The 24,377-nt window shown below is 45.6% G+C and overlaps 1 protein-coding gene and 1 non-coding gene across 4 annotated transcripts in view; both read right to left on the bottom strand.

Moving 5' to 3' along the window:
- Nucleotides 1-20,245, bottom strand: part of TMTC4 (transmembrane O-mannosyltransferase targeting cadherins 4) — a 57,941-nt gene extending 37,696 nt beyond the window's left edge. The window contains exons 1-5 of one of the 3 annotated variants that reach the window (XM_037024889.2): nt 19,912-20,245; nt 14,403-14,618; nt 10,478-10,593; nt 9,156-9,372; nt 6,934-7,021 (exon numbers count right to left, since the gene is read on the bottom strand). In XM_037024889.2, the coding sequence (XP_036880784.2) occupies nt 6,934-7,021; nt 9,156-9,372; nt 10,478-10,593; nt 14,403-14,618; nt 19,912-20,151 (877 nt within the window). In that variant the 5' untranslated portion in view covers nt 20,152-20,245. Of the gene's footprint in view, nt 1-6,933; nt 7,022-9,155; nt 9,373-10,477; nt 10,594-14,402; nt 14,619-19,705; nt 19,892-19,911 lie in introns of those variants that run through there. The other 2 variants (XM_073212397.1, XM_037024890.2) reach the window with 2 other exon arrangements.
- Nucleotides 10,146-10,251, bottom strand: LOC118973655 (U6 spliceosomal RNA). The gene has a single exon (XR_005063146.1). It is a non-coding gene; the product is annotated as a U6 spliceosomal RNA (small nuclear RNA).
- Nucleotides 20,246-24,377: the final 4,132 nt, after the last annotated feature.

Here is a 24,377-nt window from a genome sequence, read left to right as displayed (position 1 = left end):
GCAACGCACAGCAGAGTGACTATAGTTACCAATATTGCATTGTACATCTGAAAGTTTTAAGAGAGTAGATCTTTAAAGTTCTCATAAAGAGGAAAAAGTGTATGTGGTGATAGATATTAATTAAACTTATTGTGGGGATCGTTTCACTACACATACACACATGTAATTATGCTGTACACTGAAAACTAATACAGTTACTATATATCAGTTATATCTATTTAAAAAAATTTCAAAATGTGCATTTCAGGACAAACACACAGAAAAAGAAATTGGCAGTATAAAAGCCATAACATCAGCTCTGCATAAATGCACCATGAGAAGAAGGAGAGAGCTTACCAAGTGCTTGCTGTGAGACGGGTCTGGGGAGGAAGAGCCGGCAGGGGAATATGGAGACCAGAACCTTCCTCCCCTGGAGTGTTCTGAATCCTGCAGCTGTATTTCAATCCAAATATATTGGACTGTAAGCCCTTCAAGGACATGGACTGTGTTTTTCTAGCATTTGTATCCCCCCCACCGGACATAGGGCCTGGTACAAAGGATATCCTTAATGTTTGATTAATTATTGGTGAAAGAATGACCAAAATTGATAAGCCTCTATGCTATTTTAGAATAGAATCAGCGACAGTGTCTAATCATGAATGCTTTAACCAGAATTATTTTTATGTAGGGTTCTTTCTGCTTCTAGGTAATGGTATTAGTTTTATGAAAGCCTAGTTTCTCTTAAAAAAGTCTCTTAGCCACCACAGGTATGAAATTGAATGTTAACATGATGTTTAAGCATTATTTCAGAATTCTTATCTATAAACAAATAAGTAGTTTCTATTCCTAGCACATTTACAAAGGAGTATGGAAAAATCTGGAACAGAAAAGCAGCTGAAAACAGCGCACCTGTGAACAGACTAGGAAAGGCTCTACCAGCCTCATCGGCCCCAGTTTGGGGGATAATGAGACAAAGGGGGCCTGGGGGAGGGGAGAGGCTGGCAGAGCAATGGGGCTGTTCTGGTGACAGCTGGAGCAAAGTAAGGGAGAGGGCGCTCACGCCTGAGGTCACAGCGGGCGGGGCTCAGGGCACAGAACCTTGCTGTTGGGGTGGGAAAGCGCCATATGTTGGGACGCAGGACTTCCCCCAAGTACCTAATAACTGATTATAAGCCCCTCTCTTAAGAATCCAGGTCGCTCTGTGCCTCCAAACCTACAAGGGACTTGGGAGGCAGGATTCTCATGCCTTTGGCTGCCTGTGATGTGAAACAGTGAATGAAAACTGAAAACTGCAGGGAAAACCAACTCAGATTGCTGAAGAGTGCAGCTTGGTGTGTCTCCCAAGAGAAAACCACTATGATCTGAAAGCCGGTGGATAAAGTTAGAGGACAGAAGGGACACAGAAGTCCTTGGCCAATGGTAACTTTCAAAAGAGTCAACACACCAAGCCTGCATGAATACGAAGGGGCAACCTTCTGTAGCTCTGAATTTTCCAAGGAATAAATATGCTGTGGTGGCTGCAAAGGACCATCCCAGAGTGAGGGTTCTGTTTTAATCTACTCTTTCCTTTTCCTAAAAAGGCTCAAGGGAAGGGGCAAACCTCTTGAGAAGATGGGGTGGCCTGTAGAACAAAGGTCAACAGAAAGGCTTCCTCATCAATCCATTTATCTTCTAAATAACTAAGTAACTGCAATCAAATGAAAATGAAAATCTATTCCTAATCTTAAAAGGCTTTCCACAGAAGCCACACCACCCACTGCTATCGCTGTGCAAACATGAACTATTTCCAGGTTAATTTCTCATAAACATCTTCAGATGTCCCATGAAAGGCCTAACATTCTCTTTTCAGTTTTAAAGTAAACATGCTATAAGTGTTAAATGCTACTGGGCCAAAAAAGGAAGGTCCTATTGCTATGTACAGTTAACATAGTTCCATTAATACTGGAATATCCTTCCCTGATTTCTCAGGAATCAAAGTATTAATTGAAAAGCCATCAGATATGAAGCACTTTAACTTTTGGTATTAGTTACCAAAGGCTTTATTAAAAAATTTATCTTTTTTATGGATGGCTCTTGGAAATAATTTTATAATTTGCAATGAATTAAAACCAGATATATACATAGGGTATGTACATTTGTGAAATGGAACAGAGAAAAGGTTAATAAAGGATCCAGGAAAAGAATATAAAATGTCTCTAGTTTTATATTATCCTCTATTCTGTGAGGATACTTATTAAAGGAGGCTAATGAATGGCTATTCACTTGACAGAAGAATGTTTTTTTAGTCTCCTGATAGTTTTTCCATTATTTCACAAGAGCAATCTTTGGAAGTACTGAGAGGTATTATTTTATCTTCTAAATGATGTTAAATCTATCAGCATTTAGTATTTTCTTCAAAAAGAATTTCTGATGACTGACATATATTCAGACTAGAGAGTAGATAGATACTCTTAAGAGAAGATATGCTACAGTAATGATACTTCATGAAACTTCTGAGTTGTCTTTGGGAAAAGTTAACAGACTTTTTAATTTTCTTCAGGAAAAATATGACCACTGATAAATTATCATCATCCATAACTGTAAATTCAGATTTATTTGCCAACTTAGGAACAGGAAATGCCACTGTCTTAATGAACATAACAGTGAGGCAGTAAATGGACGCCCTCTCTCTCTCTCTCCCACTCACAGGGCTGATTCAGTCTGATGGAAAAGCCACGGGGTGGTGCTCAATGTGCTGAGGTTAGGGCAGTGCAAACCCTTCTCCAAATCTCCAGGCCATGTGTCCCCTTAGGATCCTCCCAGGTGGGGAGATCCCAAGCCCAGGAAGAGCTGGACATGACTTACTGCTAAGTTAACTATCAGTGTGGGGAAGAAAGCGCCCACCACTATGTTCTGTACTTGAAGGTATTCTATTCGGCAGTCCCTAAATTCTCTGCCATATGAGAAAATGATGATTCATAGGAAAAGCTGGTGGTTTTATCTCTGTATGATAACAGTAATAAAAGAGGATAGGGAGTGGTCGGGTATAGCTAAGACCTGAGTGAGCATGGCACAATCTGGGGCACTGGGGCCACCCTTCTGCTGTGACTTAGTGGAGTCACAGGTGTGAGAGAACAGGTGCCCCAAGACAACCTGAGCCCCATGTGCAGCCTGTACAGGACAAGATGGAGGAGGGGAGGTGAGCAAAAAATCTCATGGGCTCTTTCCAATCCACTGTTGGAAATGATGGATAGTTTCACTATGGATGTTCTGAGCATATAACAATAAATACCTAGAAAGCAAAACAATACAGTATAACCTAGTAGAGTTTGCAATCCTGTCCTAAGTCTTTTTGAAGAAAAAATAAAAAAAAAAAAACAGACTTCTTTAACCCTTATCTATTGGGTACAACAGTGATCAAAGCAGCATTATGCAGAATAACCAAAAAGTGGTAACAGTCCATATGATCCATGACAGATGAATGGACAAACACAACTGTGGTCCATACACACAATGAATAGTATTCAGGCTTAAAAAGGAAGAAAATTCTGTCACATGCAACAACATGGATGAACCTTGAGGACATTATGTTAAGTGAAATAAGCCAGTCACAAAAAGACCAATGTTGTATGACTCCTCTTTCATGAGGTACCTAGAATAGTCAAATTCATGGACAGAAAATAGAACGGTGGTTGCGAGGGACCGAGGGAAGTGGAATGGGGAGTTAGCGTTCAATGGGGACAGAGTTTCAGTTTTGCAAAAAAAAAGGTGAAAAAGTTCTGGACAAGGCTGGTGGTGATGGTTACAGAAGAATGTGAGTGCATTTATTGCCGCTGAAGTCGTACATTTAAAAATGGATAAAATGGTCAGTTTTATGTTATGTATATTTTGCTACAATAAATACAAGGGGAAAAAAGATGATTGAAATTTAAATAGTATAACTAATTCATTGTTTTGTGTCTGCTAGTGAATACCCACTAATTTATGAGACATTACAAAATCACAAGAGAACCATCTGTTCTGTGTGCTATTTCCACCTAGGATAGCATTTCTTGAAAGGTAAACTTGTGCTAGAAGCTCTTTCAGGATCTTTGAGAGCAGACAGTAAGGTAAGTGGCCCACTGACATTTATTTCAGGGACTGACACCACCTGGGAGCTGCAGGGAGGGACAGAAGGAAGGAGATGGTATTCCACCTTCTAAATAGTTGTCTCCCAAGCCAACAGAGACCTCAGGGAGAGGCAGAAACTTAGCCTCAGGGATGGTCCATGGGGGCAAAGGGCCAGAGATCATGTGTGGGGGATGGGAAGGGAATCAGGTGTCTTTATTCTCATTTCAGAAAGGGTGACATTTAAAAAATTGGGAGATGAGTTCACAGGCATTCATTTTATTGTCTGACTTTAAACTTCTATACCCCCTGTGTTCCTTTCTATCAAATATTTTGTAAATTTATTCCAGTTGCTTATTCTAATTTTTTAAGTTGTGTTTAATTGCTAAATTATACGATTACATTTAAAATTTCCCTCCTGATTCCATAACAAAATTATTAAATCATTAACTATTCACTTATATGTAATGTTAGAAGGGAAAAAGGTCCTTAAAAATACATCATCTGGAATCTTAAATGTTTTAATGATTAAAAATGTATGTCATCAAAATCTGCTGATTCTCAATCTGGTGATTCACCTGGCCATTATAAAACAACAACAATAAAACAGCTATTTAAAAAAAAAAACATGTAAGAGTAGAGATCCTATCCCTTAGGTCCCCATCACTCAGCTTTTTGAACATTAACTTCTGGGCAAGCTGGCTTCGTCTGTGCTGCTGCACAGCTCCTGCCTCCTCTGACGTTACTTTGAAGCAAATCCCAGACATGATGCCATTTTATCCATAAATATTTCAGCATGTGTCTCTAAAAGAAAAGGATTGTTTTTAAAACATACCTGCAATGACATTATCACACCGAATAGTTTAACAGTTCGTTCACAGAAGTGAATGGTACTTCCTGGATAGTTTTAATGATTGTTTCGATAAGCTGGCCTCATTCGTGTCAAGAGTATGGGGCGGCAGAAGAGCGCAGTGCAGTTGCTGTTGGCTTTGAAGTGAGTTAGAGCCCAGTACGAACCCAGTTCTGCTATAAGTAGCTGGGTGACCTGGGAAAGTTACTTGAACTCTGAGTCTTACATCTGGAAAGTGGGAAAAGTAATTCCACCCACCTTAAAAGAGTGTTACATAATTAAATGAGGAAAAAAATACACACACACGGGTGGTAGCAGACACTCCATAGATGCCAGCTATTATACTAACAGCTAATTCATCTATGTTCATAAGTAAAAAACTTCCTGCTGGAAACTATGAATCATTGTTCAAAAAACTGTTTGGAACCACTTGGACGGTGACAGCATCCCAGTGAACCACCAGAGGTCGGCAAGTTTGTAAAGGACCAGGCTGTAAGGCTTTGCAGGTTGAGACTAGAGGCAAAAGCAGCCAGACACAAAAAGAAAACGCTGGGCTGTGCCTGCGTTCCAATACAGCTTTACACATGGCCTCTGAAATCTGAATTTCACGTAACTTTGTGCGTGTCATGAAATACTATTCTTGTTTTTTTCCTAACTGTTTAAAAATGTAAATCATTCTTAGTATTTGCTACAGTGCCCATTAAATTAGATAGTAACAGACCAGCGCGTAGTTGGCAAAAAGAAAACCACTCTTAGCCTGTGGGCCCTGAGACAAGAGAGTGGTGTGGCTTTGGCCCACGAGCCCTGTTTACCAGCCCTGAGCTATTCCATGTCACCAGCCCCAACACACACACAAAATCCTGAGTGGGTGCTCGCTTTCATTACTGAGAAGAGTTTAATTCACAAGAACAATAAAAGTACAAGCATTAGTATATGACAGTAATATTAAGGCCTGGCAGCCCTGGACCATTCCTAAGCTTTGAGAAACACTGCGGGAAAGTCTCAAGGAAGCCTACCCCCAGCCTGTGCTCAAATCGCTCTGCCCTGGCATCCCACAGGAAATCACCCCCCTCACATCCCCACGGGGTGGGGTGCTGACCCGCGCCCTGACCCCATCTCCCCCACGCCCTGAGCAGTTGAAAATCCTTAAAACTTAACTCCTAATGACCTACTGTTACCTGGAAGACTTACCAATAACATAAACAGCGGATCAACACACATTGTGTGTATGTATCACATACTGTATTCTTATAATAAAGTTGGCTAGAGAACATGTTTTTTAAAATTGTCACAAATCTCAGAAAAATTTCCCAATACATGTATTGAAAAAAATCTACATGTAAGTGGCCCCAAACAGTTCAAACCTATGTTGTTGAAGGGCCAAATGTATTTAGATTATGACATATGTAATGTGATGGATAGTTTCACTATGGATGTATCTTCTACACTTCTCTGATAAAACAATTTGGAGGCGTGACTTGACTTGGAAATGATCAGAATTCATATAGTGAGTAGAATTAATATGCAGATTGTGTTGTATCTCAGTTAATCAATGCTGCACTGCTTCTAATAAGCAGGCAATCCCTCTACCCTGTCCCCCACCCCCAAACTGGTCATTTCAACCCCAACAATGACTTTTGAACAATGGAAACACAAGAACCGCACGGTCCAGGTGCATATTCACAGCTACACGTTGCAGTGTTTTTCTTTTCTCCATGAGACTTTAATAAAAAATAACCAAACATTTCTTTTCCTCTACAATTTTGCTATATATAAAGTCACATAAATCAATCACAGTTCTTTTACTACCAAGAATGAAGGAAGCTCTTGGCTTCACTACCTGACGAATGCTCCCATGTGAAAACTGATGCATGAACTTTGTATTACTAAGGAAAGCAATGGAATGAACACACATATCCAAAGAGAGATCTTTTGATTCACATTCCCTCAAAGGGATAAACTTATACAAATAGATAATTTCCCGTCTCAAAATTACAAAAGGCCAACGTCATGCTTACTTTCTCTAAAGGCTTTACAGTAGCCAAGGAAGGAGAGCAGGAAGAACAGGGCGCCTAGTAGGTCTGCACGGCCGACCACACCAGCAACCTTAAAAGAAAGGGAAGGAAAGAAAAAGATTTCAGTAAAAAAAAACCCTTAAACAAATCCTAACTTCAGAAATACAAAAACTTCCTGGTTACTGGGAAGCAAAAACTTACTAGACTTAGCCATCAGTTAAAATAATCTGTGGAACTATCCCCACAGGGTCTTGTCTTACACTCAGTTTTCTTCTCAAGTTTTGGTTTAGGACTGGAGCTAACTGCTTTGGAGAGAAAGCCGAGTCGGTTTGAACCTACTGACGGCTATTCTGTGAGACAGACAGTCAGCAATGCATGTGTGCCGGGACAGCCCTGTTACCCTGCATGCTGTGCCCTTCAGCTCCAGGCATCGGAGCTTCTAATGTCCCCACAGTGGACTGTCAACTGGAAAATGTGATCAGCTCACAGGGCATGACATTTAGAAAAGAAACTATGATTGGAAAGATGAAGGCAGGAAATAAGTGGTAGAAGCCATCAGGCAGGTAGAAAAAGACACAGGAAAAATTGTTCAAAGCTCCGTCTGCCACCTTTTCCTCCTTTCAGACCAAAACCGATTCAGTGGGTTACCCTGGAAAGCAGAATGCTTTAAAAGTGATTGACAGGTAAGATGAGAACCTACCACTTCCTTCCCTGTACTTTCTACAGCTGATGACTACCCTTCCCTTCTTTACCTTAGTGACGATGAAGCAGTAGAAAATTTTTGTTTTATTTCCTTCAGACTGATCACTCCAGTAATTGTTCTCCAAATGTTTCACGGCATGAAAGACACGGAAATCCACTCATGCATTATGGTCTAGTTTATGTGGCATTCTTTACTAACTAGCACCTGAGTGTCACATATATCAAAGCTTTACTTCAGTTCTCTAGATGTCACTTTAATGGCTGGTAAGTTTATCTATTCTTAAAGAGCATCTAGATATATGATACTGAGATGAAATAAAGACTATTCCGTAAGTGGAGATAAGGGAATGCATACTGGTATGAAAATCACTGTATTTACGTACAGCTGCCAAGTATGTATAAAACAATAGCTAAAGAGAATGCCTTGTAGGAGTCGTTTCCCTCTACAGTGGGTAGATAAGCAATGTTGAGGGTGATTATCTCTTTGTACTGTGAACTCCTGACAGAGGGGGACGTGGCAACCCAGTGTCACGCCATCACTAAGACTCAACAAGCTGGTGAATACAACCTGTGAATACCACCTGCACGAAAAATCTTCCAGGAAGGAAGCTAAGGACAAAGGTTCAACAGATCTGGAACAAGTATGCCAGAGTGCTGAAGGGTCAGACGGTACAACTCCATGAACGAAGTGACTGTGTAATGAGAGTTCGTAATCCTCTGGCCTGTGACTCAGTCACTGTAATATCAGGGTGGCGGCAGAACCGAACAGAGCCCGGCACACAGGAGGTACGGCTCGCTGGGAGATCCCTGCGTGCGCCCCCGAGGGTGCGTCTACGAGCCGGGACAGACAGGCAGGGACAGCGGACACTGCAGCAGGGCAGGGAGCAACAGACGAGCAGCTGGGGCAGCGGGGCCTGCAGACCTCGTGTGCGGCGATGTGAGGGAAGGAAGTGCGCCTTCCAGCTGCGGGCCATCTACAGGGTTTGAGGCTGGAACCCCAAACCCTTACGGGGAACACAGTAACTGCAGCCAACCAAGAGTAGCTTATCCAAGGGGGTCTCTAGAGCAAGGGCATCAGATGAAGCAGGGAGTGGGGATCTGGGGGGTCAGAGGACAGGTTTCTTGAAATGAGTGAAGGGGAGGGAAGTGCTCTGGATAATCACCAGATATGGGGCCCAAACATCCAGCCTCCACCGTCTGTTATCTGGGTAGCTAAGGAACATTTAAAGACCTGCACTAAAATGAACTTTCAACATCATAAATTTATTTTTAAAATAAACATCCTTCCTTTGGCTAAATGGTAAAGACATTCCAAGTCTTTAGGCAATGTACAGTCTTCACCAACATAGGACTCTACATTTTTTTAAAGAGAGACCTGCCGGATCTACAAACAATTGTTTCAAAAGCCCGGCAGGGTACAGCAGTGTGAGAATTCGGGGGAAGCCTGTTTAGGGAACGAACCAACACAAGAGACAGCTTCTCGTCCTTACAGAGTGCGGATGCCGTGGGCAGACGGTACTTACACACTCGGTGTGCACGGGATGCACGGCGAACAGCAGCGCAGCCAGCAGAGATGATCTGGGAGCCAGGTTTAATCTCCGGCCTTTACTGGTGTACTGCAGGCCCCCGAACAGCACAGAGAAGACGTCCACCATGAGGACAGAGACGCCACCATGCAGGAGGATGTTGACCACATGGAAACTCACGGGGTGGAAGCCTCCAGACAGATAGTAGTTAATCCTGCAATAAAGGGAGGGCATGCACACTAGATGCGCTGATGCATGTGACCTAAAGTGCAAACTGTCACAAGGAAAAGGCTGGGGAGTGAAACTATTAAAGAGGAAGGCTGTGTGCAAATTGGGTAAAAACAGTGTCAAGATAAACAACTCCTCTCAAGCTAAGAAGGTAAGAAGATAATTAACAGCAGAGGGAAAAATGGAAGATGAGGGCATCTCAGGGGAGTGAGACAGAAAATACTTAAGAGGAAAAGCAAAAGGTAGGCTAGACAATTTTTTAAGTGCAAATGAGGCAAGACTGCATTCCAAGAAGATATAACACACCACACGTTACTCCTGGCTACCCTACTGGGACCTGGATTTAAGATAATCACGTAACTTGCTTATCCAAAAAGAGTATTCCTTGAGAGTTTGCCCACCAGGCTTTCTCTAATGAAACTTTCTCATGTCAGGGACTTTTATTTCTGACTGCATTTCAACTACTAGGGTTTCCAATTCATCACTGCCATGACTTTCTGGGAGATCTACACACAAGCATTTAAAGCACCCAAGAAACAGCTGTGATGGGAACTTTTCTGAGATGAGTATCTCTGTTATAATGCAAAAGGGAGGTGAGATTGTTTTTAGCTTCATTTTGTTTTTGCATATTGACTTGGGAACAGTAGGAAGTTTTCATCTTATTATTTTTTTGTAGTGGGGAAAAAAAACACAATTTCACATGTTGCCTTAACTCATTTTGTTTCCCCGGCAAAAGGTCTAACCTCCAGGAACTGTACAAGATACAGGCTGTTTTCCACCAGTTTGCATGTCACTCTTTGTGCAGTGGCCATGCTAATCTCCTCTGTAGTGTTACACTTTTACTACCTGCACTGACGAGGCAGGCCCCGAGGTGACATGTCCTCATGCACATTCTGACTTCCTGTGACCTAACTCCTAATAGCTGGAATTAGCATGCACTTCTTGGAGATCCACATGAGTGAGTGTTTACTCTTCCTTAGGAACCACTGATGTGACTCCTTGACACTGGGAACCTTGTCACATACAACCTGGAACAATATCACGCACAAGCCTTGGGTGGCCCTACCGTACAGCGTGCTGTCACACATCACCTGAAGGTCAGCACGGTGAGAGGTCGGTAGGACTTGTGGCTGGTGTTGCTGCTCAGCCTGCTTCCCCAGAAGTCATGATGCCACAGGTCTCCGAGGGGCGTTTCTGCTCGGAGGTCCTGCAGGAACACACAGAGCACATTCTGGACGAAGGAGGCAGGGCTCCCTCCTCCGCCCGCACCTAGGCTCTCACCGGGGGCTCCTGGGTAAGGCCCCTCACACCGCCCTTCTCCGTCTCTCCCACCAGGCCGGGGCCCGGCTGCTGGCCTCACTCACAAAGGACAGCCAGTCCTCCTAGGGGGTCCACTGCACCTTCTTACATGTTCTCCGTGTTGCTCTCTCCAAAATGCAAAGTGGGTCATCCCGCCCTTCCTTGCTTAAAACACTGCAGTAGCTCCCCCACCTTGGAACAAAGCTGGGGTCCTGAGGTGGATGCTACAGCTCACAGGCGCTACAGGCTCAGCTCACAGACTCCGTGCTCCCACTGCTGGCCTGGGTCGGGTCCCCACAGCTCCTGCCGGCCCTCTCCCAGAGACTTCGCACGGGCAGGCCTCCACCCAGATGGCCACCCCACGACTGTTCACCGCTCAGCTCCTCCCATTGTTCACATCTTGGCCATACAGCTATGACCTTTCTGAGCTGATGCAAGTCCCCTTCTGTGGGTCTTGGGGCATCATAGTGCCTGGCACACTGGTGATGTGTAATTTGGAACTATTATCTGCCTGCCCCCTGGACAGGGGCTCCATGAGGTCTGGGCCACATCTGTGTTTGCTGGCAGTACACAGAAGGTGCTTAATCCATGTTGAATGAATGAGTGGACCACATAGCTAAATGAGATCATTATTACCCTCTCTCACATCCAATACATAAGGCGATTTCCCAAAAATATCCAAGTTAAAACATAAAACTGGATAGGTATATATATTTTAAAGTTTCCCATTTTTGATCATAAGCTAAGCAGATAGTAAATTGAAGGAGAACTTCCACATAATTTTTAAAGATAAAAATCATTAAATATTATAAATATATATATCTCATTACTAAGGTAATTTATTTTGGTACTGTATTACAGATGCTTAAAAATGCATTATTTTTTAACATTTAAATGTGAAATTAGATTGCTTAAAACTGTGTCTAACCAAAAAGGTAGATATGAGGCACTATGGAGTAAGTAACAAAACTGAATATTAAGTTTCTCTTTAAGGCATAATTTAACAGTAATATTTTAGGGACTGGAAATTATAATATGCTAAGTACCACATGTGTATTGGCCAAGACTCTTTGTGGCAGTAATGAAAACCAACCCTGATTAACGTAAGCAGGAAAGGAATGCTTAATGAGGCTGCAAGCATCCCTGACCCCCGGGGGGGCTGGAAAACCAGGTTCCGGGCTGTGCAGCCACCAGCACATGCACAAATCACCACCCCCACTCCCTGGCCACCTTGCTGAGGCTGCCCGGCTGCCTCCAAACCCCATCCTCTTTGCCTGACTAGCTCCTGGCTCCCACAGTGGGTGCACCTGCCGGTGAGCATGTGCCTTCGTCTGCACCCAGACTGGATGCTCTTCACAGCTGAGGGCAACCAGAAGGTGAGGGGGGGCTCCAGCAGAAGCAGTGTGCCCACTCCTGGATGGCCTGAAAGAGCAGGCGGTGTCCAGGCCCATTGGGGGAGCTCGGTAGTTGCTACTCCTTAAGCTCCTGCTGACTCAAAGGGACAGGCTTGTGGACAGGTGAGAGATGCACAGTGTGTCACCAGGGAGCCATGCTGAGGCAAAGCGCCCTTCCAGTGGGTATCAGCTGCAGAGGCCTCGAGCCTACAGGCCCCACTCTAAGACTCAGCAGGATATTTTGGGAAGGTCGGGTAACCCACCACTAACTCAGTCTCCTCAGCTACAAAACTGGAAGTCCATTTTGTTTTGCATTGTCCAAGTACCTGCTCAGCTGCAAAGGTGTTGGGCGGAGGATCCTTCCCTCCCTTTGAGCAGAAAATGAACACCAACGAAGCTTTAAATATTTGATTAAGTGTAGCCTACACACAGCGGGGTGCGCCACAGGAAGAAAGGTCAATGTTTCCTCATAATAATTTATGGAAAAGACGTTGTGTCTGATATTCCTGCTAGCTTCACTGGCTCAAAGAAAACCATCATCTCAATGGAAGAAGGCAACTCCACAATACAAGGAAGCATCTGGAAAACAGTCTTTAACACCAATAAAACCCAGTAACAGCCTGTTTTACATTACTGTAGGCTCAGTGCCAATGAGCAGTGGAGTGCCTTTCATTAAACAGGAAAGGAAAAAAGGAGGGCTAGCAAGTTAACAAGGGGGTCCAGTGTGATGCTCTGGAAAACACTGCCAAGAGCACGTGCAGGAGAGCCACTGAACGGCTTCATCTGCTTTACCCCACACGGAAGGAGGGAGAATCACAACCAGGCCATCCCATATACGACAGAGCTCATGATGTCCCCAGCCTTGCTCACCAAGCTCTTCGAGGTAGGTTCTGAGTTAACGACGTTATACATCTCTCATGTCATAAAGGTGGAAGGGTCAAGAAACTCTCACCGAAATGAAGATTGGAATTAAAAAAACAGTCATATCCTCATATCCTTGTTAGAAAAGCAATTCTGTCGCTAGTAAGCCACCAATGTGATATCTTTGCTTAGAGCTCCAGACTTACTTCATCTTCTTTTAAGCACAGCTTAAAAAAGAAATGAAACAAACATCTGCAGTAACTGCTGGGTGAACTGGAGGAAAATGACAAGTGGAGAACTTGAACTGAAAACAAACCCCAACCATACTGTGGTCCATGCCCTCAAAACAGAGAAAATCAATTACAGTATGTTACAAATAAAGTATGTATCCAAGTCATGCCCCCGACCCCTGCCCCACAGAATACATTTGTCACACAGAGAATTTTTCTCAACATTGTCAATATGAAAATGACTTTTTCCATATTTGACAGAATCCATGACTTCAAAATTTTAAGAGCGTTCAGCCACAGTGTTACAAAGAGTTGCTACAACTGCTTCTCCTAGAGAGAAGTGATTGCTCTCCTCCAGGCTCCCTTCACGTTCAGGCACACACAGAGGATCTGCAGAGTAACCAGATTGTTCCAAACAAAGGCTCCGACCTGTGCCATTCAGCCTTCTTTTTCCTCTGGGCCCTCCCTGTCTCCTAGTTTCTTGTTCAGACTCCTTTTAGTTTGCTTAAACCTCTTTCTTCCCTTCCCACGAACCTATTTCTTCTTCCCCATCTCAGTTAGTGAGTGGAAGAGAATCTCATTTTCCCTGCACCGATAGAGCACCCACTGGTGAGCAACACTGGCTGGCATTTTGCAAACTCAGCAAATTTGAATCTCCAAACACGCACTGGGCAGGAAGCGCAGCATCCACGGGCGGCACAGCCCTTGTCCTTCAGCAGCTGTCGGCAGGCTGTCCTGATGCTATCAGCAAAGGGCAAAGAAGAAGCCAGCTCACTGCCTGCTGCCTAGGACGTGCCTTTTGGCAGGTGATCAGACTTGCCCATCACTGCAGCCAATGCATGCTTTTTTCAATTTTTAAAAAATAATTCTGGCCTAGAGCTCTGGAAATTTGTAACAAGACTGAAAGACTTGGTCTGCAATGCCCTGCAGTACCCTTGCCATGTAATCCTACAGTACCCATCTCTGACAGGATGCGCAATTGAGGGTAAAGCTTGAGGCTACGCAGAGGTTGGAGACCCTGCTTCCCACAATAAAAGGGGCCCCAAATCAAGGAGATGGGAAATCAAGGAGATGGCCCTGAAAGAGATGGGACCTCTAAAACACAACTGGGGCCCAGGCAAAAGCTCAACCAAAGGTTCACGGAGAATAATTTAACATCAACTTAGATTGTTTTTGAGACGCTGGCAAGTGGTTAACATTAAGTTTACCAAAAAAGAAACTGAGATACAAACCTTATTGTTAATAATAGCTTCAGAGTCATCAAAGACGAAATCTCCATCGTAGCTCCGTGCGAAACACACGAGGGACACAAATCCCACTACCAGCTTAGCCCAGGAAGGAGGAAGGACAGAAGACGGAATGATGTGGTCCAAACTGGCGTCCAACTCGGCCATTTTGAAAGCTGCAGCCTGCCAGCCTCTGGCTCCAGCATTATGATGGTTAGAAATCTGCAAGAAAAATGACACGATGGAAATATTCATCCACAAGTTGTTAGTAAGTTTCTGCAGCAGGCATATTTAACTTAAGTGAATAAGAGCCAGTCACTTTTGCTTCGAGTTTACAGAATGTGATCATTCAAAACTTTTAAGTTGTGTTTTTCAAACTCTAGTTGGCAGAACCACCTGGGACACACGGAGGTTCTCCTGGGCCCAAATGCGACTTATTAAGTCAGATGCCTTTGGGTTTCTGATACTGGATTATCTTGAGAAATACTGATTCAAAGGGGTCCTACATTTATCAACCTGTAAGGCAAATAGTTCTTTATAGTCCTTGAACCCACTTACAAAGTAAAAAAAAAAAATTTATCATCTTGCTTCATCCAATCGAGAAAAACTGATATTCATTGTTGGCACTCAGCATCCTGCATGTGGGGAGGTGGGTATGAAACGTGGTCCTGATGCTGAAAGAGCTTTTAGTCTGCCTGGGGGACTACACACTCATGCTAATTAGATGAAAAGCTGGCAGGGAGGAGTTTAACAGAGGTGAGAGGCTGGGTGCAAAGCTGACAGCAAGCTGAGAGGTTCACGTACACACAGGCAGAGGAAGGAGAGAACATTAGACCACTGGACTAACTGCTTTGGGACAATATCTTTTTCCAGAAAGGGCAGAGCTGTTTCCTAAAGGAGAAGAGAGGAAGCTATTCCAGATGAGGACAGGACCTTCAATACTGGTGAAAGAGTTAAGTTAAAAACATGCACTTATTTCTAACTTTTAAGCAGGCAAAATGTGAAAGCCAGAAACATCTGTCTCTCAGCATTGCCATGTATCAGTTCTGTGGCCATAGTCATGTGACCTGCCTTCTCAGAGTCCACTTCCTGTGCCACTCTGCAAAGCGTAAGAACTTCCTATAGTGAGAGTTGTCTAAGAGCTTTCTGCCTTGGGACTCATATAAATATCAAATGACTCCACAAATAACATTTTATCTGTCTCCATTCCCACCACTCCTCAGTAGGTATTTTCTTTGGATTTATCAGGATTATGTTTGGGTCAAACTGCTCAGGTTCCAATCCTGTGTAACTTTGGAAAAGTTACTTAACCTCTCTGGGCCTCAGTTTCCTCACCTCTAAAACAGGGATGATAACGGTGCCTATGAAACACGGTTGTCAAAGGGCTGAACAAGATAGCCACCTGAAGTGCTGAGAACCACCGCCCGCCAATTATGAATGCTCAGGGAGGTGGCTACTGTCACGAGTACTTTCTTCACGGATGGTAAAGGCATAGGCACAGAACTGTTTACTTTTGAAAATCCTCTTTCATATTTGGTGTATTGGTACCGAGGCTCTTGTCTTCCCTCCTAAGGGACCTGGCCCCCAGTCCTTTCATGCTGACATGGAAAAGAATCCCAGCCCCTTGATTGGAAGGCAGTTTAGATGTATTTGTTTCGAGGTCTCCAAGGGAATAACCCAGATCGTGGAATCAGTAAGTGAGCCACACAGGCCATCTGAGGTCATGGGCATCTTTTCCGTAGGCTTCTATCTGAGTGACTGTGGAGACAGACCCAACAGTCAACAGAACCCAATATCCCACGATAACATTGTCTCTCTACAGGTGCTGAAAAGAGGTCCCGATTTACAATGCTTTAGAGGAAAGGCTTTGCAACTCTCACTGCTGGTCCCCTGGCTTCTCCACCTGAGGGAATATCCCAGCTACTACCTGCTGCCTTTGTTTCTTTTTCACTGAAACGATACACCCTTGGTTGAATAGAAATTATAGCTGCAAACACAATAGGCCACCATGCATACCCCAACCCCTCTGTCAATGTTTCAGCTACAGAAATTTCTCTTGCTACTAAAACAAAAGAAAAAAACAAAATTAATAAATAAGACTGTAGAGTTGGGAAGATCCTATGACTTAAATAGAAGAAATAAGTGTTTTTTGATTTAGAAAATTAATGTGGAGGAAAACAGATACTTTATACCAATTTTAAATGCATAATCGAGCTGTGAGCTGACGAATGGTCTCATGACTGATGTTGTTATCTGCTGTAGGCCCAAATATCTGAATATTATTTTAGAAAAGGTTGTCATGGCCTTAAGGAAGAATATTGAATCATCTGTGGTCCTAAATTAGTTGTCCTGCTTCACTTCTGATCACAGAATGTTTATAACACAACTAATAATTTCAGTACTCAGGCCCGCAGCCCAGATGTACAGAAGGCCGACCGTGGACCTGAACCCCTGAGGTGCCCCGGTTGGCCTGGCCCAGACTCAGGGAGTCACCAGGACGTTTGAGCCCATCTCAGAATGATCGCCTTCCTCTCTTCCACAGCAGAGACAGTTGTGAACCTGGCGCCGCCCCGTGCCCTGCCCTCCACCTTACTGCTTCCTGCTGGCTGGCTCCCACCTCCTCATCGCAGCTTCCCTCTGAGTCTCCAAGGTTCCCACTTTTTTGCTGTCCCTGAAAATGCTCACAATTGCCGGGTTCATGTATGGCGTTATGGTTACTGTGTACAGTGGGATAGTTCAGAAAATACTGCACATGAGCAAATGCAGTTAACAGCTACAGTGTGTTAGGAACCCATGTAAAGCTCTCAGTGTCCAGCCCAGGAGTTAAAAGAACAGGCTCTGGAGACAGATTTTGATCTGTCACCTGCATGACCTTGAGCTACTCAATCTTTCTAAGGACGAGTGCCTCATCAGCAGCATAGGGTATACTACTTACGTCAGGGGGTGTGGTAAGGACTGAAGGAGAGAATGGATGGGAACAATCAGTTCCTGTTATTATTTTGGAGAAACTAGTTCCTTGTACCTAGACCCTGACTGCCTGTCTCGGGAACAGGATGTTGTCATCGGTTGTTAATTCCCACAGCTGGGCTGACCAAGGGCAGCAGCAGCCCATCGGATGACCTGATGCACCTGAGAGAAGGGCACCCTTGTTTTGGGAGGACCCAGGGCACTGCTTCCTGGCCAGGCGTCCCCATGTCCTGCATACACTGCACAGCGTGACAGAGAGATACTGTTCCCAACTCCCCTTTCTCCAGCAGTAAATGGTCTTTGTTCTGCAACGATCCTGGCTTGGCACAGGAGTAAAAGCCTTGCGAGCTTGAGGTGGTACAGACAGGTGGACTGACCCTGTCTACTTTTTTTGATACCCAGGCCATGAAATAGGAAGGCACACGTTCTGTTTTTCTCTTGATGGGCCCTTGAATAGGGCTGCATGGCCCTATTCCTCAACTCCAGGCGATGCCCATGTCCTTCTGGGTAGTCCAGGCTCCTGGGCACCCCTGGATGGTAAATTCACCTCATGCAGTATTAGAAGGGAGTCTCGCTGAGCCCTTGGGCTCAGTCTAAGCAGCACTCCAGCCAGTTTTACCAGAGATAAAGCTCTGCTCTGTTCCCTATCACACTTCTGTACTGATTTTGCACTGTGTTCAGAATTAAGTGGCCCTAGCACTAGTTGAATTTGGAAAGAAGCAGAAGTCTATATTCTCAATTTCTCAAACTTCTAACATCAAGCCTCTATTTTCACAGGGCTAAAACAAAGTAATCAATCATCAGTGGAAAGGTAAAAAAATCCCACCCCCAACAAATAAAACAAGTCAGTGAGCTGTGATTGCTGGGGACCCAATGACAATGGACACAGCAGCCTGGCCTGCAGCAAATGGGAATGGGGAGACCAAGTCTAAATGATTTACCCTGGAAAGAGCAGCAGCACAGCACCTACTATGGAATATTCTTCCACATGCACTGAAGGGCCTGCTGGCCTCTGGTTGGCCTTTCTACCTCATCAGTAATAATCCACCCACAGCCTGCTGCCCTGCCAGGCTGAGATGAGACAGGGCCTCTGGAAATCAGATTAAACCTCTATAAGGTCATTTCTGACCCAGCCTCCGGAGATGTGAACTGCTGCACCTCCTTGGGGCCCTCAGGCACGGGAGGGTGTCACCTCCTCAGCCCTCCACCATGCAGGGCTCAACAAAATGTACTCAAAGCATCTTTCTCCTGTGATTGCCATCCTGGTTTTTAATTTAGTGACATGCGAGGGCCATGCTTGCCAACAGCAAGAATGACTTGTGTGTGGCTCAACATTCACAGTTGTGTTATCCTAGAAAGTTTCCAGCTTGCTAGCTTGCAGTCATTTTTCATCCAAGTTAGCCAGTCACTGCACCCCACGTCCATCTGGGGTGCGCCAGGTGCGGTGGGGACTGCAGCGAGAGGGGACAGGCAGGGGACCCACTCGTTACTGTAACTATTTTTCAAGGAATTCTCCCCATCCATCTGCTCTCCCAGGGTAAAGACAATGTGGGCTGATTCACAACAGGCCCGCTAGATCTTTCCTCTTAACTCCTCCCTTCTTTTGTGTGTGGATAAAAAAAGAAAGAAAACACACAGCCCACAGTCACAACATCAAGGCCAGAAGCCCCGCGGAGTTCGCCGGGGGTGAGGCACTGGCGGCTGCGCCACCTGCTCGGCTTTCCCAAACTCCAAGCCCGCGCGGGGAAGGGGCAGCTCGCGGCCCATGACGCCTGGGCCGGTGGCACGCGGTCCTCCCGCCGCTCTGCTCGGCAGTCAGCACGGAGTCGCTGGCACTCGCGGCGCGGCAGGGGAGCCGCCTTTAACTCAGGGCAGGCGGCCAAGAGGCCCGGCGGTGCCCAGCCATCTCGGGCGCCCCGGCCAGCTGGCGGCCAGGCGCGGGGTGGCGCGGGGCCCCGCGGCCAGGTGGCCGCTCCCGAGACGCGCTGCAGGCGCTTGGTGCGCCCCGGGTGGACGAAGCGCTCGCGCAGCGGGGAAGGGCAGGGCTGCGGCGGTGACCGTGCCCCGGGAGAAGGGAGCACAGGAGCCGGGCGCGGGCAGGCGGGGCGCGCACCCTCCACGCCGTCTCCTTTGTCCCGCGTGCTGCTTACAGCGGGGCGCCAGCGGCCCGCGTCCTCCGTGACCCGGCTCGGCCCCACTGGATCCTGGAGCCAACTCCTCCTGCGGCGCCGCCGAAGGGCCCGGGCTGACCCGCGGTGGCAACGGGCATCCCGCACCCACTCCGCTCGTCCCGCGGCGCGCTCGGCCGCGCTTGGCCCTGCAGGGGCCGCCCCGCGCATTACCTGCAAGGAGCCCGAGCGGCATCTCCCTCCCGGGAGCGGAAACTCCGGCGGCTGTCGGTGCCCGCCCAGAGCAGGGCAGCGGGAGGGACCCCGCGCCGCGCCCCCGCATGAGCCGCGCGCCGCCCGCAGCTCGCCACGCGCGCCGCTCTCACACTCACTCTCCCGCCTCGGCCCGCCCCCTCCTCGCGCCCATTGGTTGCTTCTACCGCCACTTTCACGCGGCCGCTGGTCTCTTTTGAGCCCATTGGTGGACACGGCGATGACGTCAGGCCAGGAGGCGCTAGCAGGGCGGCGAAGGCGGTGCTGGGCCACACGGACCCAGCCGGCGAGGAGGGTGTGGAGCTGTGGGCGCGGGACCCGGCTGGGCCGCGCGGGAAGGGACGGCCGGCGCGGGTGCCGAGTCTCCTGGCTGCCTTCCGGGCGCGGCGCCGACTCCAGGCCTGCATTGCGCTGGCGCCGCGCTCGGCGGAGAGACTGCGGCGTGTCCGCGGGAAAAGGAGCCGTATCGGAACAGCCAGAACTCTAGATGTCTTCCTGCTTGGGAGGAGTGGTTTCAAATGTGTGTGTGTCCACTTTCCGCCTCTCGGAGCAGACCAGGAACTGCGTGCTCACTTCCCAGGGCGTCCTGCCTGGGCTTCTGTTTGTAGCGGGCTCTCCTCCGGCCCAGCTCGTCCTGCCCCTGCTGACCCACGAACCGCCGGGGCGCGTCACCGGACGGATCCACCGCCCCTCGCCCCTCGCCTACAAGTCACTTTGTCCTGAACTCCCACGACCAGCCTGGTTGCATTCCGTGCGCCGTTACCCCCTTTCTCATAGGTTACTTTGTCTCTTGCTTCAAGAGCAACACCAGTTTCTGCCCCAAAGCTACAAACTTAGCCGTAAAAGCACAGACTCCATCCCTCTCCCCTACCTTTTTCTTCAGTATCACTGAGTTCGATCTAAGGTCAGCCTTTCCCTCCTGACCAGGTCGGCACCCACCGCGTTTTCCCAGTCCCAGACCTCCCTGTACCGCACGTACACTTCCAGCTCCCCGCCTCCCACTCTGCACGGCTGAGCTGGAGCGACGGCCGGCCCTGCTTTTCTAGTCGTTCTGCTCCTACTCGCGTCTTGGTTCCCGCTCTCTCCTGAAACTGCCTCTGCTCTGGCTATCAATAACACCCGCAATCACTAATGCAAAGGACACTCTCCTTCCTCTTTTTACCTGATCTTTTTGCAAAATTCATTCTTCCTCTTTAAAACCTGTGCTGCTTTTTAATGATAGCCTGTGTTCTGCTCTCCTATTTTCTCCTAATTTCCTTGACTTGATTACCTGCTGGATGACTTCAAATGACATATTTCAAGGTCTCAGCCCTTTCACGCCACGTCTTTCCCTGTATGGTTTAATCCATTGCCAATATTTCAATCAATATATCCCAAATTTACAACTCGGGTTCTTCTCTGAGCCCCATACCCATTTATTAAGCTTCTTGTTTGCCTTCTCAGCCTGGTGGTTTGGCCTGCCCCTCAGAGGGAAGCCATCCAAAATGAAATGTGTGCTTTCACTGCTGTCTCCTCCGCAGGGGGGGTCCCTGTGGTAGTGATGACATCACCACCTGTCCAATATTTCCCAAACTTCCTTCTTCTTTGACATCTAACAAATCCTCAAGATTCTGTTTGCTAAATGTCTATCAAGTCTGTCCCCTTCTTTCCATTTCCACTGCTACATACAGTGCTATGCTATGGTTCATATGTCTTCCTAACCCATATTCAGTGATGTCCCATTGGTAGATTGCAATTGGCCAGTGTGGAGGTATTTACACCATAGAAATTGGCAAGCATTACGAATCAGGGCTTGCTTTGTTGTTTTGCTGGTTTTCTCAACTTAAAAAAGTGATGGAGAAAATATTAATAATGCAAATTAAACTTAAAAATGTGTTGCACTTAGTGTTGAGAAGAAAAGATTTTAGTTTAATGGTTTAATTTGGACAGGGGTGAGAAACAGTAATCAAGAGTATGGGTTGGAATAGATACTTATTTTCCTCTTGAGGTAAAGAATATTTAAGAATGCTAAATAATGTAAGCCTCCCATTCATGTACTGTCTAATTTTTTAGCAACATCTTATCTTTTCACCTTTTCACCCAAGTTCAACAAATGAGCTCTCTACTCTCTCTTTAAATTAACTACCTACCTTCTTTCATTTATTGTACATTTTCCTCCTTGTGAGAGGCTCATGATCATTTCTATTTTTAAAATTCTCAAACTTCACAACAGTTAGTGAAAACTTCTGTAGGTCAATCAGTATTTGCCAAGTGTAGATATTTTTTTGGTGTAAATATTAAAAAGGCCTCAGAGAGAAATGCTAAATGGTTTTATTTACTTAATCTTAGAGCATCCTATTTTACATAGTATTTCCATAAATTTTCATTTTTAATGTGCATCTTCAACACTAGGTGTGTAATAATAAATTAAGCAAACAAGCTTGTAGAGCCTTTGTAGTTATATTTGAATCTAAACTTTAAGTCCTAAAATAACTGGAGGACAGTGTGATGTCAAAAGAATAAATAAAAAAGTAACACAGAATGGTTGCTTTGGGCCAATACTGTCCAACCCATGCTGTGTTTATCAGTTCATTTGGTTTAAGGAGCCCTACCATTGTTCCCCTTTTCACAATTGAGGCACAGCAACAAGTGCTATGTGGGAGAGCTTGGATTTAATGGCAGCTGGCCAGGAAAGGGTTATGCTTTCACCAGTTTACTCTCTGGTGCCTGCTTGGCCTGGGGTGCGCATCCACCAAGAATTATGCAAGTTCCTTCTCAAAACCTGCCTTTCTTCTTTTCAATCTTCCTTTGCCCGCCCCTTGGTGTCCTCTCTTCTCCTTAGCCCAGCTATCTCACCTTAAATCTCTATTTAAAATAAACATCACAATAATGTAATAATGAACAATACTAATAGTTAATCTTCACTGAGAGTTTAGAATATGTCAGGCACATGATACATGTGTTCATGTATTTTTTTTTTTTGTATGAACCTAATAACCCCTCAGAGTGCACTACTGTCACTGATTTTACAGATGCGGAGGAAATTTGATTCTAAGAGATGTGAAGTAGCTCCCTCAAGGGCATGCAGAAAGCAAGGTGTGGAGCTGGGATTTGCACCGGACAACATGACACCAGATCCATGTTTTGAGTCATTACACAAGATCACCTCCCATTTGATTACTGTTTCTTCAATTTTTTGCTTTTCTCCTCTAAAAAAAAAAAGGAATCTTCCCAATATGCTCTCCTTTCTTTGGGTTATCAAATTCTTGCTCTTTAGCTTAAGTTTTATGGTCTTTGTCAGACTGCCACCCTTCTTCCTACATTTTTAATAACCAGCTACATTTCCATGATTATACTTTACGTCTTAAAACAACAGACATTTATTCTCTTGTGTTCAAGAGGCTAGAAGTCTGCAGTCAAGGTGTCACAAAGTGTTGATTCCTTCTGGAGGCTGTGACGGAGGATCTTTTCTGCATTCCTCCCCAACTTCTGATAGTTGCTGGCAATCCTTGGTGTTCCTTGGCTTGTAGATTCATCACTCCACTCTCTGCCTCTGTTGTCATGTGATGTTTCTTCCCTGTGTGCTGTCTGTTTCCCTGGCCTTCCTCTCTTACGAGGGTACCACCAACTGTATTGGGTTTAGAGCCTGCCCTACTCCAGTGTGACCTCATCTTAGCTAATTACATTTGCAAAGACTGTATTTCCAAATAAGGCCACATTCTGAGGTTCTGGGAAGGACATGAATAGAGAGGGCCACTATTCAACCTAGTACACCCAGTAAAAGGATACACCGCCTACTTCCCCTCTTATTTGCAAACTTTAACCACTTTTTCTTATCAGCAGCAGTCCCTCACTTCCCAGTCTCTCCACTGAATGTCTCATATATTTCAGCATTAGTTTTCCAGATGATGCTAACCCTATATTTATTGATGTAATACAAAACAAAGATACTAAGTAAGTATCTAATAGAAAAAGCAAAATATAGATAACATAGGAGTGCTGGAATGTATTAATAGACGAGGCTTCACCTCCATCCAGTGCAAGTCTCAGGTCACTCAGTTACCATTTGGGAGAAGTCATTCTCATGAACTGTTTTGGTGCATAACTTGACCCTGGAATTATTAAGGCCGATTCAGGGAGCAGGGATTGACACACATTAAGAACAGAGGAGGGAATTTTAAGTTACACAGGCAGCTTCTCTGATTTCCTTTTTTGTTTCAGTGGAAGCTTTTGAATAGGATATCCAGTTAGGCAGAACTGAGATTTTGTTACAGAGAAGTTACCAGCACTTGTCTAGGTGAGCCTCTGTAGCAAGTCTCTTTAAAGTAGGTTGTTTTGGGGGTAAGGTGGGGTGGGGAAGGGAGTCACTTCAACAGTCCCTCTCCATCCTACATGTTAGGTGAGTAGAGATCCCATTAGCCTGGAGGAAGATGCCATGGAGTGTTATTTTTGGGGGGCTAGACTTTATTCTGAAAACCCTGGGTGGAAGAAATCATTACTAAATCAGAAGGTGGGTGGATTTGAGAGGAAAGGCATTGACAGTCATCTCCCACTCTTTCACTACTGAGATGCTATGTTCTTGAGGCTTTTTCTGGTGAATCAACGTGGCTCTGACCTAGTTAAAGTCAGCTGATGGGAAAGGTCACCAAGGACT

The sequence above is a fragment of the Manis javanica genome, chromosome 9 (genome assembly GCF_040802235.1).
Source record: "Manis javanica isolate MJ-LG chromosome 9, MJ_LKY, whole genome shotgun sequence".
NCBI classification, from domain to species: domain Eukaryota; kingdom Metazoa; phylum Chordata; class Mammalia; order Pholidota; family Manidae; genus Manis; species Manis javanica.
The sequence above is the reverse complement of the archived record's forward strand: the minus strand, read 5'-3'. Positions and strand labels throughout refer to the sequence as shown.